This window comes from Leptopilina boulardi, unplaced genomic scaffold, assembly GCF_019393585.1.
Source record: "Leptopilina boulardi isolate dan_hultmark-lab unplaced genomic scaffold, ZJU_Lbou_2.1 LbouV2_310, whole genome shotgun sequence".
In the NCBI taxonomy this organism is placed as follows: Eukaryota; Metazoa; Arthropoda; class Insecta; order Hymenoptera; family Figitidae; genus Leptopilina; species Leptopilina boulardi.
Genome location: NW_026137875.1, coordinates 4,973,534 through 4,992,120, shown reverse-complemented (window position 1 = coordinate 4,992,120; position 18,587 = coordinate 4,973,534). Strand labels below are relative to the sequence as shown.

General features: G+C 27.7%; 1 protein-coding gene across 1 annotated transcript; it reads right to left on the bottom strand.

Moving 5' to 3' along the window:
- Positions 1–2,201: 2,201 nt before the first annotated feature.
- On the bottom strand, positions 2,202–18,526 carry LOC127283568 (kinesin-like protein costa). Its single transcript, XM_051308531.1, has 2 exons — positions 18,401–18,526; positions 2,202–5,319 (listed from the first exon to the last, which is right to left on the bottom strand). Exon 2 carries the CDS (start codon positions 5,267–5,269, stop codon positions 2,780–2,782), a length of 2,490 nt encoding a protein of 829 aa, XP_051164488.1. The 5' UTR covers positions 5,270–5,319; positions 18,401–18,526; the 3' UTR covers positions 2,202–2,779.
- Between the last annotated feature and the right edge of the window lie 61 nt (positions 18,527–18,587).

Sequence of the window (18,587 nt, the reverse complement as noted above, 5' to 3'; positions counted from 1 at the left end):
TCTTATTGTCGCAATAATGATATTGAATAGACATTTAATTTAATATAGATGTTATAATCTATATAATTAATTAGTTTATAATTATTACGCCAAAAAGTTTGATAGATACTTTAAATCTGCTTTAAGCAATTTAACAACGCTTTTTTACAGTGTTTAACTGTAATTTGAACAGTATCATGTATATATTGTTTTGTAATTTTTTATAACATATGTTGATTGTTTAACTTTTGGTTATAAATATTTTTTATGATTCTGTTTCTAATTTTTAAATGGAACACACGATGAAAATGTGATAATGAACTTACGACTAAACATTTAATAATATTACTTAATTTGTTATCAATTTGAAATTTTAACTTTAAATCGGTTTTCTCTTTTATAATATAGAAATTAGAAAATAATTTTTTTTTTTTTTTAATAAAGGATTAGGCCTAAGGACTAGTATATTTATCTATAAACTATCAGCGAAAAATCTTTAAGGCTGATATAAATTTCTTTCAAAAACTGTGCAATATTATTGAAAAACAATGTTAAAAATTTTTAATTGTTAACAAATTATGTTCTCTTCTTCATTAAAATCTCAAGATTTATTATATCTTTCCAAATAATTACAATTTTTTACTTTTATCAATTAAAAAAATTTTTAATTTCATTTGAGTTTTTTTTTTAAATTATAATTTAGGAATAATAATATTATAATTTGTAATTTAATAAATTATTAAATATCAAAAAATTACAAATCGATGTGTATTATGCATATTTTCATTTTGCTATAAGTACTATTTATTACAGTGTTGGGTAACTTTAAAAAAACGTTTTCTTAAAAATTTCTTAAAATTTATACAAAATTAAATTCTTTAAAAAGAATTTTCCTCTATTAGCAATTATTTTAAAAGTAATTTACGGAATTTTAAAAAATACTTCAAAAAGTACTTCAAAAAAAAAGTCACTTACCCAACACGCTATGATTCATTTATTTTTAAAAATTATTTTCGTAATTATTTTTCTGTTTGTTTCATTTTTAACATTTGGAACGTTCAAAACTTTAAGATCAAGGGTATATTTTATATAGAAATTAAAAGAAAATAAAAATTGCAATGTTTATTTTGTCAGTGAAGAAAAAAAATTTTTTTTTTCACTTTTCATTTGGAAAAATTGCTATTTAGACAAGTAAAACATTTTTCCGTTATTCCAGGTAGAAAATATTTCAATTCTTTTGTTTTTAAGTAAATACCTAAACAGTATTTTTTCTTAAAACTAAAATAAATAAATAATATTTCTGAGTCATTCCATGATATTTTAATCAAAGTCGTTGTCGACTAATAGAAAAAAAAATTATATTTAACAGGAATCATTCCGTATGTTATAAAAGAAAAGAATTTTTATCAACCTTTTTATTACTTTTGGTTAAAATATGAATTTTAAGTAGAAAAGATACAGAAAACTGTAATTTTCTTAATCCGTAGAAAAAATTTTAAAAAATCTTAAAATTAATCTAAAAATTTAATTTTTTCTAAAAGAATTTTATAATTTTTTAAATAGATTTTCTAGCCTTATTTATGAAAATTATTCAAGTTAAAATATTTGGAAAAATTTTCTAACAAGTTAATAATTTATGGAATATTGTTGAGTCAATTATTAAAAAAAAAAAAATAAAATTTAGTTAGAATAATTCTCAAGATTTGAACTAATAAATTTTTTTTAAAAAAAGTATAACTAAAAAATTTTTAAACACTTTTAAAAACTCTGTTACATTTAATAGATTTTCTCCAAAAATCGTTTTAGTCGATTTACAATTCCAAAAAAAGTCGAAAAATTCGATTTTTTATTTTAATTAAATTTAATAATTAATTAATAAGCATTTTACTTTAAATAATTAATGTTATTAAATATTAAATCCATTTTATTAATTCCTTAATAAGAATAATTCTATAGGAATATTATCAAGAAAATTTATTTCGAATATTTCAGAATCAATGACATAAATTTAAAAATTTTAATTAAGTAGAACAAATTTCTAAAAAAAAAAAATTCTGCCATCAATTCAAGTTTAGAGTTTTTATTTGAAACTTTTTTTAAATAATTGAATTTTTTAAAGATTTATAATTCATATTTTTGTTCAAGTGATTTTTAATTGAAATTTTTGATGATGAAGAATTTATTAGAATTTGTTAAAAATTAAAGACAAAAATTAAATTTCAAAAGTTTTGAATTGAAAAATGCTTACAGATAATTGAATATTCGAAGAATATTATAAAAATCATTAAAAATAATTGAAGATAATTGAATTTGTGAAGAATTTCATTAAAATTATTAAAAATAATTTAGAGAATTTTAAAAAATTGACCAAAAAAATTATTTCGTTCATTTGAACATTCAGAACTGTAGGGTAATTAAAAAAAAAGTCAATTAATCCTTTTTTTCACTGTAAAAGTTAAATAAATTCGCATTTAAAAAAAAAAGTTGAAATAATTGTTTTTACTGAATTATTATAATTTCTACATCTGGAATATAAATATTGCAATTATCAATTTCAGAAAACTAATCCTTAACAGTACACACAGCAATGAAAAGTACAATAAAATACTTGTACTTGAAAAAAAAAATATATATATACCTATATATTGAAAGAAATCTCAGAAATTGAGTTTACTCTTTTATCACAGATATCTCCAACCATAAAATATATAAACTTTTCTTCAAAAAGAAAGTTAATTAAAATATATTTTTCTCTAAAAGAAAAACAAAAAGAATTTATCTATCTATTATATTGTAGAACTCACTTTTTTCTTTTGTCAGAATCAGTCGTTTTTTGTATGATCAATTTATTCTTCTCTCTTGTTACTTTGGTAGGAGGCTCTTTATAATGAGTCTCAACATCTTGTAATCGTTTTTTCAATATTCGAATTTCCTTCCTATATCTTGCAATTTCCGAATCATTATCCATTTTCTCATGTCCCGAACTACTTGAATTCTCCGCAAATTGTTTAAGCATTAAATTCATTTGTCGTTGATATTTCTCTTGCATTAAAACATCTCTTTTTTCAGCTTCAATTTCATTTTGCTTTAAACCATTGTAAACACGTTGATATTGATATTTTAAATAATTATTTTCATTTTCCAATGATTGAAGATTTTGCTTTAAATCAATCACTTTGGTGAAATAAGTGTGAAAGAGATTTTTCATTTCACCATCGGTTAATTTTTCCAAATTTTCCAAAAATTTATTTCCCTTTGGATCTTCATCGAAATATTTTCGACCGCATATCATTTCATTTTTATGTTCAATCACAGTGTCAATAACTTCAATTGTCTCATCGTATTCAAGTAAATTTCGTTCATCAACTGTGGTACGTGTTTTTTCATCAATTAAACGATCGCGTGTATCACGAAAATTTTGAATTTCAAGTCTCAATGCTTTTCTCTCATCAGTGTCGGCTGTTTTATCAAGATCCATGGATTTTTTCTTTAAAACTTGATCAAGATGTGATATTCTATCGCTGACGTCAAGTAAATTTTTTTTTGAACTTTCACTTCTTGATTTTGCTCTTTCATCTTCACTTTCAGATTGTATTTCTTTTAATTTTGACGCTGTTAAATTATATTTCTCTTCTAGATCACGAATTTTCTTTTGATCCTCAGCCACTTCGTCTTCCAATTGTTTTTTCAAAAGTTCTTCTTTTTTCAATTGTCGTGTTAATTCCTCCATTTGTTTTTTCGATGAGCTAAGAGAATTTTCAAGTTTACGAACTTTTTTCGCCGAATCACCAGCAATTTGTCGTATAATTTCAATATCCATTAATTTCTTTTCATAATGAAATGCCATATTTCGATAAAGTTCAATTTCATTTTTATAAGTTGATCTCTCGCCAGTTTCATTATTTGTAAATGCACTTTCAGCGTGTGCCAATTGTGTTCTTGTATTATAATATTCCTCCTTCAATTTAGTACGTTTACGATGAAATCTTTGCTTTGCACTTGATCGTGTATCGGAATTTTTTATCATTTCAGCAATAAAACGTTCTTTTATTTCAATTGTCGATTGTAATTCCTCAATTCTTTTGTGTGCACCCTCAAGATCCGATTGAATTTTTAATACTTCCTTTTGTTTCGCTTTATTATTTTTAGTTAGGGCTTTTAATTCTTTTATTGGTCCTGGCGTATCGGAATTTAAAAGTACATCCATAAATAAATTTGGTGAATTTTCCGATTGGGCAATTATGGCAATTTCAGTATTGATATTACGTGATTCCAATTCATTGCAACTTTGTGTTGTTTCAGAAATTTTCGAAAGATTAAAACTACTTGACGAGTCAGTTTGAATATTTTGACCTTGAGTAAGTTTGAAATTATCATTGAATGCCAATAATCCATTACACATTTCCGAACCAGGTAGCATTGAATTTCGTCTCATATTTGGATTTCTCTTAGGCGGTGCTTTCATTATTGGACTTGAATCATTATTATTTCTTGATATTTGTGGAATTGGAGTACCAATCTCTTGGAATTCTTCTCTATTTAAATCAATAACGCCATCTGTTTCAATTATAAATTTATTTATACATTCATCGAGTCTTTCGATAAAATCTGGATTCTCAGAATTAGTATCACTTAAATCTTCCTCCTCGTCGTCTTCGTCTTCATCGTCTTCAACATCATCATCATCATCATCATCGTCGTCTTCGTCGTCCTCTTCTTCTTCAGATATTTCACTTTCCGTTTCTGAACATGTTTCCGATCTATCTCGATAATCCATACGATTTCCAGATTCATCGGTTTTCTCATCAGTCTCCGTGACTTCTTCAATTATTTCCAAGGATCTTCTTGCATTGTCAGCAAATCCTTGAAAGCTCGCTGTATCATCGCTTGTGATACATTCCTCGTATTCTTGTTTCATGCAAAGCCATTGTTCTATTTGATCTTGTTCATTATGAGGTAAAATATTACTTACAATAAGTTTATTAAAAAGACCTTCAGCATTTGAGACGAGTTTGGACCATTGTGTGGCAGCAAATTCAAGTCTAAAGAGATCAGCGCTTGAACTACGATCACATGATGTAGCCGATGTCATTGTATCGTGCATTTCATCTCCCGTTTGTTCACTGTTCTCATCTATTGGATCAGGTCGATGATGATGATGGTGATGATGATAGTGGGACAATTCTTCCATATATTGAGCATAATAACGTTGGTTGTCCATTATTATTTGCTGCTGTGGCCAAGGCGTGTAGTGCATCATATTAAAGCTAGTGATTTTTTCACTATTCATCTGACAAATTGATTCGCCCAGCGAATCTCTCTTTATTGGCAATTGATTCACTGAAAATTAAAAAAATAATAAAATTCATATTCTTTCAATAATAATTAAAACTAACAGGGTTGTTACAAAAAATTTTATTTCGTTTTTCCCTAATCTCCAGGCATAATTTAAAAATTTTTTCTCTCTAAATGAAAATATTTCAATTATAAAAAATTAAAACAATATTTTATTAAGTTTTTTTTTGGGAGGGGGGGGGGGAAATTATTAAAATTAAGATAATAATTTTTAGAAGCAAAAGTTTGAATTGAAAAATTTCAAAAATTATAATTTTAATAGCATTATTAGAAATTTGATTCCAGTACTTTTCATAAAATTCCCTGATTTCCCTGACTTATGTTAATTCTGAATAAATAAACGATGTTGAAGTCCAGAAAGTTTACAATCAACGATTGTAAAACTAATCATTTAAGGCCGAAAATTATTAATTTTTTATAAAAAAAAAGGTTTACAATTTTTTTTAATCAATAAACATTGCAGGAAATAACTTGAAGGTGAGAATTGATAGAATTTTCCATAAAAAAATAATATATTCCTTTAAAAATTCTTGATCCTAAAGGTTGTGATCTTCAGCATCGTAATAAATTATTAATAAAATAGAAAATAATATAAAATGAAATTATAAAAAAAAAAAACTCAGGACCATCAGTTTTAGTGATAATAATTTTTAGTGAATAAAATTGTTACTGTTAAAAGTAATAATTTATCTTAAAAAACAATATAATTTTGAGAAATTATTGTTGTTGCAAAACAAAAAAAAAAACATAATTATTATTATAAAAATTACAGTTAGATGAAAAAACTGAGGAAAAACCGAAGAGTTTTAAATAAACAGGCTTCGGATCGACTTTAAGGGATATAAAAAGTCGTTTTAGTCGATTTACATTCCAAAAAAAGTCGAAAAAGTCATTAGATATTAAGAATAATTCACCTCCCTGAAGTCGGCGTCGACGCTCAGCGTCGAAAATTTTTTTCACGAGACCAAAAATGTCACACCGTTTTCTTAAAGTTTCTTGCTCAAAATTAAGCCCTACAAAACGTCAACCCTTCAGTAATCGCGGAACACGGTTTTTCACCCCTTTCAACCCCCATAACGAAAACACATAGAATTAAAGAAATTAAAATTCATATCTTACAAACAAAAAGCAAGACCAAAATTTTTATTGTTATTTTCACATCCTAGTAATAGTAGACAACTGCTAAAAAAGTTTGCACCCCCAAGCCATGGGGGAAAGTTGTCATTTTCACCCCTAAAACTCGAAAAAATCGAAAAAATACCAATAAAAAATTCATTTCTCACAAACAAAAAGCGGGACCAAAAATTTTATTGTTATTTTTTCATCCTCACAATAGTAGACAACTGTGAAAAAATTGTGGACCCCCAAGCCATCGGGGAAAGTTGTCATTTTGACCCCTAAAACTCGCAAAAATCGAAAAAATACCAATAAAAAATTCATTTCTCACAAACAAAAAGCGGGACCAAAAATTTTATTGTTATTTTTTCATCCTAGTAGTAATATACAACTGAGAAAAAATTGTGGACCCCCATGCCATCGGGGAAAGTTGTCATTTTCACCCCTAAATCTCGAAAAAATCGAAAAAATACCAATAAAAAATTCATTTCTCACAAACAAAAAGCGAGACCAAAAATTTTATTGTTATTTTTTCATCCTCACAATAGTAGACAACTGTGAAAAAATTGTGGACCCCCAAGCCATCGGGGAAAGTTGTCATTTTCACCCCTAAAACTCGAAAAAATCAAAAAAATACCAATAAAAAATTCATTTCTCACAAACAAAAAGCGAGACCAAAAATTTTATTGTTATTTTTTCATCCTCACAATAGTAGACAACTGTGAAAAAATTGTGGACCCCCAAGCCATCGGGGAAAGTTGTCATTTTCACCCCTAAAACTCGAAAAAATCAAAAAAATACCAATAAAAAATTCATTTCTCACAAACAAAAAGCGGGACCAAAAATTTTATTGTTATTTTTTCATCCTAGTAGTAATATACAACTGAGAAAAAATTGTGGACCCCCATGCCATCGGGGAAAGTTGTCATTTTCACCCCTAAATCTCGAAAAAATCGAAAAAATACCAATAAAAAATTCATTTCTCACAAACAAAAAGCGGGACCAAAAATTTTATTGTTATTTTTTCATCCTCTCAATAGTAGACAAATGTGAAAAAATTTTGGACCTCAAAGCCAGCGGGGAAAGTTGTCATTTTCACCCCTAAAACTCGAAAAAATCGAAAAAATACCAATAAAAAATTCATTTCTCACAAACAAAAAGCGGGACCAAAAATTTTATTGTTATTTTTTCATCCTAGTAGTAATATACAACTGTGAAAAAATTGTGGACCCCCATGCCATCGAGGAAAGTTGTCATTTTCACCCCTAAATCTCGAAAAATTCGAAAAAATACCAATAAAAAATTCATTTCTCACAAATAAAAAGCGGGACCAAAAATTTTATTGTTATTTTTTCATCCTCACAATAGTGGACAACTGTGAAAAAATTGTGGACCTCAAAGCCATCGGGGAAAGTTGTCATTTTCACCCCTAAAACTCGAAAAAATCAAAAAACTACCAATAAAAAATTCATTTCTCACAAACAAAAAGCGGGACCAAAAATTTTATTGTTATTTTTTCATCCTCACAATAGTAGACAACTGTGAAAAAATTGTGGACCCCCATGCCATCGGGGAAAGTTGTCATTTTCACCCCTAAATCTCGAAAAATTCGAAAAAATACCAATAAAAAATTCATTTCTCACAAATAAAAAGCGGGACCAAAAATTTTATTGTTATTTTTTCATCCTCACAATAGTGGACAACTGTGAAAAAATTGTGGACCTCAAAGCCATCGGGGAAAGTTGTCATTTTCACCCCTAAATCTCGAAAAAATCGAAAAAATACCAATAAAAAATTCATTTCTCACAAACAAAAAGCGGGACCAAAAATTTTATTGTTATTTTTTCATCCTCACAATAGTGGAAAACTGTGAAAAAATTGTGGACCTCAAAGCCATCGGGGAAAGTTGTCATTTTCACCCCTAAAACTCGAAAAAATCAAAAAAATACCAATAAAAAATTCATTTCTCACAAACAAAAAGCGAGACCAAAAATTTTATTGTTATTTTTTCATCCTCACAATAGTAGACAACTGTGAAAAAATTGTGGACCCCCAAGCCATCGGGGAAAGTTGTCATTTTCACCCCTAAAACTCGAAAAAATCAAAAAAATACCAATAAAAAATTCATTTCTCACAAACAAAAAGCGGGACCAAAAATTTTATTGTTATTTTTTCATCCTAGTAGTAATATACAACTGAGAAAAAATTGTGGACCCCCATGCCATCGGGGAAAGTTGTCATTTTCACCCCTAAATCTCGAAAAAATCGAAAAAATACCAATAAAAAATTCATTTCTCACAAACAAAAAGCGGGACCAAAAATTTTATTGTTATTTTTTCATCCTCTCAATAGTAGACAAATGTGAAAAAATTTTGGACCTCAAAGCCAGCGGGGAAAGTTGTCATTTTCACCCCTAAAACTCGAAAAAATCGAAAAAATACCAATAAAAAATTCATTTCTCACAAACAAAAAGCGGGACCAAAAATTTTATTGTTATTTTTTCATCCTAGTAGTAATATACAACTGTGAAAAAATTGTGGACCCCCATGCCATCGAGGAAAGTTGTCATTTTCACCCCTAAATCTCGAAAAATTCGAAAAAATACCAATAAAAAATTCATTTCTCACAAATAAAAAGCGGGACCAAAAATTTTATTGTTATTTTTTCATCCTCACAATAGTGGACAACTGTGAAAAAATTGTGGACCTCAAAGCCATCGGGGAAAGTTGTCATTTTCACCCCTAAAACTCGAAAAAATCAAAAAAATACCAATAAAAAATTCATTTCTCACAAACAAAAAGCGGGACCAAAAATTTTATTGTTATTTTTTCATCCTAGTAGTAATATACAACTGTGAAAAAATTGTGGACCCCCATGCCATCGGGGAAATTTTTCATTTTGACCCCTAAAACTCAAAATAATCGAAAAAATACCAATAAATAAATTAATTTCTCACAAACAAAAAGCGAGACCAAAAATTTTATTGTTATTTTTTCATCCTCACAATAGTGGTCAACTGTGAAAAAATTGTGGACCTCCAAGGCATCAGGGAAAGTTGTCATTTTCACCCCTAAAACTCGAAAAAAAAATTAAAAATTTATTTTTCACAAACAAAAAGGGGGACCAAAAATTTTATTTAATTTTTCCATCCTCTCAATAGTGTACAACTATTGTCATTTTTATCCCTAAAACTTGAAGAAATCGAAAAAAAAAAATTCATTTCTTCGTCAAGATGAATCGATTTATATATATAAAGTATAGATTTGATTGAAATTTAAAGAATTAATGAAATTTGAAAATTCTTATTTTAGCTAGAAAATTTTGTGTTTCTTTAAATTAAAGTTAATGAAGTATTACACCTAAAATTAATTAAAATTTTCTTAATTTTTTAAAAAAAATTTAATTAATTTAAAACAGTTTTCAACTCATCATTTTTTTAATCAATCTGTTGAATTGGAGAAATTCATAGCTTCCTCTACGACAATCTAATTTTTACTTTCTTGATGCGTGTGTGGCGGGGATAGAGCTAGAGCCGAGCGCGGACATTCGGCTGCGTTCGGCTCAGATCGGCACTTTGCTTTGCACTGGCCTCACCGCTCTCCCCAACAGACCCCGGCGAAAGTCTATAACTCCTCGGAAATCTTATTTTGCTTTTCTCGACATATTCGTTCGCTCTCCACTCGGACCCAACTTAAACTCGTTTTGGTGAAACAGTGAAGATTTAAATATTTTATGTTTGTGTCAATATTATTTAGAGTTGACACTTTCCTGAAAAATTATGATATATTTTTCAGTGATTGAAATTTTTTATTTTTATCATGAATAAAATTAGAAACTTTTTAATATAATAATTTTTTAACATTTTTTGAAATCTTGATTAAAAAAAAAAATTTAGAACAATTTTAATTTTTAATTCAAACGCAATCATTTCGTTACAATGTTTGTTGTTAAAAAAAAGAAAATTACAAAAATATAAAATGTTGAACACTTTCAATATTAAAAGAATTTATAATTTTATTCATGATAAAAATAAAAAATTCCAATCACTGAAAAATATATCATAATTTTTCAGGAAAGTGTCAACTCTAAATAATATTGACACAAACATAAAATATTTAAATCTTCACTGTTTCACCAAAGCGAGTTTAAGTTGGGTCCGAGTGGAGAGCGAACGAATATGTCGAGAAAAGCAAAATAAGATTTCCGAGGAGTTATAGACTTTCGCCGGGGTCTGTTGGGGAGAGCGGTGAGGCCAGTGCAAAGCAAAGTGCCGATCTGAGCCGAACGCAGCCGAATGTCCGCGCTCGGCTCTAGCTCTATCCCCGCCACACACGCATCAAGAAAGTAAAAATTAGATTGTCGTAGAGGAAGCTATGAATTTCTCCAATTCAACAGATTGATTAAAAAAATGATGAGTTGAAAACTGTTTTAAATTAATTAAATTTTTTTTAAAAAATTAAGAAAATTTTAATTAATTTTAGGTGTAATACTTCATTAACTTTAATTTAAAGAAACACAAAATTTTCTAGCTAAAATAAGAATTTTCAAATTTCATTAATTCTTTAAATTTCAATCAAATCTATACTTTATATATATAAATTGATTCATCTTGACGAAGAAATGAATTTTTTTTTTTCGATTTCTTCAAGTTTTAGGGATAAAAATGACAATAGTTGTACACTATTGAGAGGATGGAAAAATTAAATAAAATTTTTGGTCCCCCTTTTTGTTTGTGAAAAATGAATTTTTAATTTTTTTTTCGAGTTTTAGAAGTGAAAATGACAACTTTCCCTTATGGCTTGGAGGTCCACAATTTTTTCACAGTTGACCACTATTGTGAGGATGAAAAAATAACAATAAAATTTTTGGTCTCGCTTTTTGTTTGTGAGAAATTAATTTATTTATTGGTATTTTTTAGATTTTTTCGAGTTTTAGGGGTCAAAATGAAAAATTTCCCCGATGGCATGGGGGTCCACAATTTTTTCACAGTTGTATATTACTACTAGGATGAAAAAATAACAATAAAATTTTTGGTCCCGCTTTTTGTTTGTGAGAAATGAATTTTTTATTGGTAGTTTTTTGATTTTTTCGAGTTTTAGGGGTGAAAATGACAACTTTCCCCGATGGCTTTGAGGTCCACAATTTTTTCACAGTTGTCTACTATTGTGAGGATGAAAAAATAACAATAAAATTTTTGGTCCCGCTTTTTGTTTGTGAGAAATGAATTTTTTATTGGTATTTTTTCGAGTTTTAGGGGTCAAAATGACAACTTTCCCCGATGGCTTGGGGGTCCAAATTTTTTCACAGTTGTCTACTATTGTGAGGATGAAAAAATAACAATAAAATTTTTGGTCTCGCTTTTTGTTTGTGAGAAATGAATTTTTTATTGGTATTTTTTTGATTTTTTCGAGTTTTAGGGGTGAAAATGACAACTTTCCCCGATGGCTTTGAGGTCCAAAATTTTTTCACATTTGTCTACTATTGAGAGGATGAAAAAATAACAATAAAATTTTTGGTCCCGCTTTTTGTTTGTGAGAAATGAATTTTTTATTGGTATTTTTTCGATTTTTTCGAGATTTAGGGGTGAAAATGACAACTTTCCCCGATGGCTTTGAGGTCCACAATTTTTTCACAGTTGTCCACTATTGTGAGGATGAAAAAATAACAATAAAATTTTTGGTCCCGCTTTTTGTTTGTGAGAAATGAATTTTTTATTCGTATTTTTTCGATTTTTTCGAGTTTTAGGGGTCAAAATGACAACTTTCCCCGATGGCTTGGGGGTCCACAATTTTTTCACAGTTGTCTACTATTGTGAGGATGAAAAAATAACAATAAAATTTTTGGTCCAGCTTTTTGTTTGTGAGAAATGAATTTTTTATTGGTATTTTTTCGATTTTTTCGAGATTTAGGGGTGAAAATGACAACTTTCCCCGATGGCATGGGGGTCCACAATTTTTTCTCAGTTGTATATTACTACTAGGATGAAAAAATAACAATAAAATTTTTGGTCCCGCTTTTTGTTTGTGAGAAATGAATTTTTTATTGGTAGTTTTTTGATTTTTTCGAGTTTTAGGGGTGAAAATGACAACTTTCCCCGATGGCTTTGAGGTCCACAATTTTTTCACAGTTGTCCACTATTGTGAGGATGAAAAAATAACAATAAAATTTTTGGTCCCGCTTTTTGTTTGTGAGAAATGAATTTTTTATTGGTAGTTTTTTGATTTTTTCGAGTTTTAGGGGTGAAAATGACAACTTTCCCCGATGGCTTTGAGGTCCACAATTTTTTCACAGTTGTCCACTATTGTGAGGATGAAAAAATAACAATAAAATTTTTGGTCCCGCTTTTTGTTTGTGAGAAATGAATTTTTTATTGGTAGTTTTTTGATTTTTTCGAGTTTTAGGGGTGAAAATGACAACTTTCCCCGATGGCTTTGAGGTCCACAATTTTTTCACAGTTGTCCACTATTGTGAGGATGAAAAAATAACAATAAAATTTTTGGTCCCGCTTTTTGTTTGTGAGAAATGAATTTTTTATTGGTATTTTTTCGATTTTTTCGAGATTTAGGGGTGAAAATGACAACTTTCCCCGATGGCATGGGGGTACACAATTTTTTCACAGTTGTCTACTATTGTGAGGATGAAAAAAAAACAATAAAATTTTTGGTCCCGCTTTTTGTTTGTGAGTAATGAATTTTTTATTGGTATTTTTTTGATTTTTTCGAGTTTTAGGGGTGAAAATGACAACTTTCCCCGATGGCTTTGAGGTCCACAATTTTTTCACAGTTGTCCACTATTGTGAGGATGAAAAAATAACAATAAAATTTTTGGTCCCGCTTTTTGTTTGTGAGAAATGAATTTTTTATTGGTATTTTTTCGATTTTTTCGAGTTTTAGGGGTGAAAATGACAACTTTCCCCGATGGCTTTGAGGTCCACAATTTTTTCACAGTTGTCCACTATTGTGAGGATGAAAAAATAACAATAAAATTTTTGGTCCCGCTTTTTGTTTGTGAGAAATGAATTTTTTATTCGTATTTTTTCGATTTTTTCGAGTTTTAGGGGTCAAAATGACAACTTTCCCCGATGGCTTGGGGGTCCACAATTTTTTCACAGTTGTCTACTATTGTGAGGATGAAAAAATAACAATAAAATTTTTGGTCCAGCTTTTTGTTTGTGAGAAATGAATTTTTTATTGGTATTTTTTCGATTTTTTCGAGATTTAGGGGTGAAAATGACAACTTTCCCCGATGGCATGGGGGTCCACAATTTTTTCTCAGTTGTATATTACTACTAGGATGAAAAAATAACAATAAAATTTTTGGTCCCGCTTTTTGTTTGTGAGAAATGAATTTTTTATTGGTAGTTTTTTGATTTTTTCGAGTTTTAGGGGTGAAAATGACAACTTTCCCCGATGGCTTTGAGGTCCACAATTTTTTCACAGTTGTCCACTATTGTGAGGATGAAAAAATAACAATAAAATTTTTGGTCCCGCTTTTTGTTTGTGAGAAATGAATTTTTTATTCGTATTTTTTCGATTTTTTCGAGTTTTAGGGGTCAAAATGACAACTTTCCCCGATGGCTTGGGGGTCCACAATTTTTTCACAGTTGTCTACTATTGTGAGGATGAAAAAATAACAATAAAATTTTTGGTCCAGCTTTTTGTTTGTGAGAAATGAATTTTTTATTGGTATTTTTTCGATTTTTTCGAGATTTAGGGGTGAAAATGACAACTTTCCCCGATGGCATGGGGGTCCACAATTTTTTCTCAGTTGTATATTACTACTAGGATGAAAAAATAACAATAAAATTTTTGGTCCCGCTTTTTGTTTGTGAGAAATGAATTTTTTATTGGTAGTTTTTTGATTTTTTCGAGTTTTAGGGGTGAAAATGACAACTTTCCCCGATGGCTTTGAGGTCCACAATTTTTTCACAGTTGTCCACTATTGTGAGGATGAAAAAATAACAATAAAATTTTTGGTCCCGCTTTTTGTTTGTGAGAAATGAATTTTTTATTCGTATTTTTTCGATTTTTTCGAGTTTTAGGGGTCAAAATGACAACTTTCCCCGATGGCTTGGGGGTCCACAATTTTTTCACAGTTGTCTACTATTGTGAGGATGAAAAAATAACAATAAAATTTTTGGTCCAGCTTTTTGTTTGTGAGAAATGAATTTTTTATTGGTATTTTTTCGATTTTTTCGAGATTTAGGGGTGAAAATGACAACTTTCCCCGATGGCATGGGGGTCCACAATTTTTTCTCAGTTGTATATTACTACTAGGATGAAAAAATAACAATAAAATTTTTGGTCCCGCTTTTTGTTTGTGAGAAATGAATTTTTTATTGGTAGTTTTTTGATTTTTTCGAGTTTTAGGGGTGAAAATGACAACTTTCCCCGATGGCTTTGAGGTCCACAATTTTTTCACAGTTGTCCACTATTGTGAGGATGAAAAAATAACAATAAAATTTTTGGTCCCGCTTTTTGTTTGTGAGAAATGAATTTTTTATTCGTATTTTTTCGATTTTTTCGAGTTTTAGGGGTCAAAATGACAACTTTCCCCGATGGCTTGGGGGTCCACAATTTTTTCACAGTTGTCTACTATTGTGAGGATGAAAAAATAACAATAAAATTTTTGGTCCAGCTTTTTGTTTGTGAGAAATGAATTTTTTATTGGTATTTTTTCGATTTTTTCGAGATTTAGGGGTGAAAATGACAACTTTCCCCGATGGCATGGGGGTCCACAATTTTTTCTCAGTTGTATATTACTACTAGGATGAAAAAATAACAATAAAATTTTTGGTCCCGCTTTTTGTTTGTGAGAAATGAATTTTTTATTGGTAGTTTTTTGATTTTTTCGAGTTTTAGGGGTGAAAATGACAACTTTCCCCGATGGCTTTGAGGTCCACAATTTTTTCACAGTTGTCCACTATTGTGAGGATGAAAAAATAACAATAAAATTTTTGGTCCCGCTTTTTGTTTGTGAGAAATGAATTTTTTATTGGTAGTTTTTTGATTTTTTCGAGTTTTAGGGGTGAAAATGACAACTTTCCCCGATGGCTTTGAGGTCCACAATTTTTTCACAGTTGTCCACTATTGTGAGGATGAAAAAATAACAATAAAATTTTTGGTCCCGCTTTTTGTTTGTGAGAAATGAATTTTTTATTGGTATTTTTTCGATTTTTGCGAGTTTTAGGGGTCAAAATGACAACTTTCCCCGATGGCTTGGGGGTCCACAATTTTTTCACAGTTGTCTACTATTGTGAGGATGAAAAAAAAACAATAAAATTTTTGGTCTCGCTTTTTGTTTGTGAGAAATGAATTTTTTATTGGTATTTTTTTGATTTTTTCGAGTTTTAGGGGTGAAAATGACAACTTTCCCCCATGGCTTGGGGGTGCAAACTTTTTTAGCAGTTGTCTACTATTACTAGGATGTGAAAATAACAATAAAAATTTTGGTCTTGCTTTTTGTTTGTAAGATATGAATTTTAATTTCTTTAATTCTATGTGTTTTCGTTATGGGGGTTGAAAGGGGTGAAAAACCGTGTTCCGCGATTACTGAAGGGTTGACGTTTTGTAGGGCTTAATTTTGAGCAAGAAACTTTAAGAAAACGGTGTGACATTTTTGGTCTCGTGAAAATAATTTTCGACGCTGAGCGTCGACGCCGACTTCAGGGAGGTAATAATTCCATAATGAATATTTTCAAGAAAATTTATTTTCGAATATTTCAAAATCAAACTAATTGTAAGACAAATTTTCACAAATAATTTTATTTAAGTAGGACAAATTTCAAAAAAAAAATTTTTAAAGTTCAATTTTTATAATTTCTTGAAGTCTGATTTAAGCAATTTATTCGAATTAAAAATTATTTTTTCATAGTTTTTAGTTTTGATGATCAAAAAAATTTCAGGTAATACGTAATTAATTTTTACAGATTCTTAAATAAAAATTTTTTTTTAAATAATATTAATTTTGAAAGAGTTAAAATTGAAATTTTTAGAAATAATTGAATTTCAAAAGATTTTGTTAATTTTCAGACAATAATTAAATTTTACAGAACTAAAAATAATTTATCATATAATTTTAGACAAAAATTTTTTTTCTTTAAGTAATTGAATTTTCAAAGATTTACAATTTAGATTTTTGAAATTAATTGAACTTCAAGTGATTTTTAATATTAAAATTTTTTGGATAATTTCTGTTAATAAAAAAATTTATTAGAAATTGCAGACAAAAAATACAATAATTTGAAAATTTTTTAACTGAAAAATACTTTCAGATAATTGAATTTTCTAAGAATATTATAAAAATCATTAAAAATAATTGAAATTTTTGCAAATAATTAAACAAGTGATTTTAAATAAAAAATTTTTGGTAATTTATTTGCTAATTTTTTATTATAAACAATTATTAAATTTTATAAAAAATTTAATTGAAAAATAGTTTAAGATAATTGAATTTGTGAAGAATTTCATTAAAATTATTAAAAATAATTTAGTGAAGAATTTTAGTTAAAAATTTGTCAAATAATTGAAATAAAAAAGATCTGAAGAAGGATCTGCATTGTATACTAAAGAAGACGTATTTTGTTTAAAAATTTTGTAAAATTTTTTTTTAAAAAAGTCGAATAAGTCGTATTTTATTAAAATAAGTCGAAATAAGTTGTATTTCAAAAAAAAAAGTCGAAAAATTCGTATAATCCGAGGCCTGAAAAAATGAAAGCAAATAAAAAAACTCGAAAAAAATTAAAAGAAAAATAAAAAATTTTTGTAACATTTAATAATTTATTAATAATAATATTTTAATAATAATAACATTTTTAAGAAATTCAGACTTTTAGAAAAAAATGAATAAAATTAATTTATTTATTTCAAACTCACACACGGGTTTTATTTTAAGAAAATTGTAGAAAATAAAATTTTCCATGACAAAATATTTTACTGTTGAGTAAAATATTTTGTCAGGTTTAGGGAAAAAGACAAAATTTTATTTGAATATCAGGGAAAAAAAGAAAAGTTAGAAAAAAATTAATTAAATTTTTGTAACAACCCTAATTTAAAAAATTCGTGTTTTCAAAAATTTTATATTTTCCAAAGGTAAATAACTTTGGATAAAATGTTAATTAAATATTCGCCAATAAGTTAAAAGGTGAATTTTTAACCTTAGAATATAAACAAAATTAAATGTAAAAAATATGTTTAATATAAATTTACAAAAGAAAATATTCAAAATATTTTCATTTTAATTAAATTTTAATTTAAGGAAATATTGCAAAAAACAAGAATTTGAAAGAAAAATCGATCATTTTAAAAAATACATTTTTAATGAAGTACACATTATGCTGCAAGGAATCAATAACATTTTTGACAAAAATTAAAGTTATTGATTCAAAAACAAATGCTGTAAAATATAATACAACTTACGTAGTATACATTTTTGAATCAATAATTTTCACGATTTTAGCAGAAATATTTTTTAAGTATAGCATAATTATCCTTGTTTTTTGTTACTTTGAAAATTTCAGTTTCATTAAAAGTAGAAAATAATAAAAAAAATTTTAACAAAGGAGTATTACGTACAAAAAATAATACATTTCATGCAAATGTTACCTTTTTATTGGAAAAAAATATTTAATTACCATTTACAGTGATATATACGATTTATGTGGATTTATATATATGTCATGTATATTGATTTTTAGGTTATGTTTTGAAGGAGGCATCGCCCTTCTTATACAGGTATATATTTAATTTTAATAAAATTATATAAATTGTGTATTACATCATAATAAATCCTAATTTGTCGTACTTTCTCATGTGTTTAAAAAAATAATTAAATATAAAATTAATAAAACAGCGAAAAATATCTAAAGTATTTAACGCTCCGAGTACAAAAATAATATTTTCTAAAATTTCTATAACACATTTAAAATTATATATTTTATAAAAAGTCTTACCTTCATATTAACAATGAATTAATGTTGTTCAAACATTCCAGATAATTTATCGTTTTCAACAAAATACAGAACGCACAACAAAACAAACTATGGTAAATTAGAAAGTAGCCATTTTGTGTAATGATCAAATGCTGCCAATAGAGGGCAATGAAAAATTGGCGGAAAAATAAATTTTTTTAAAATATCA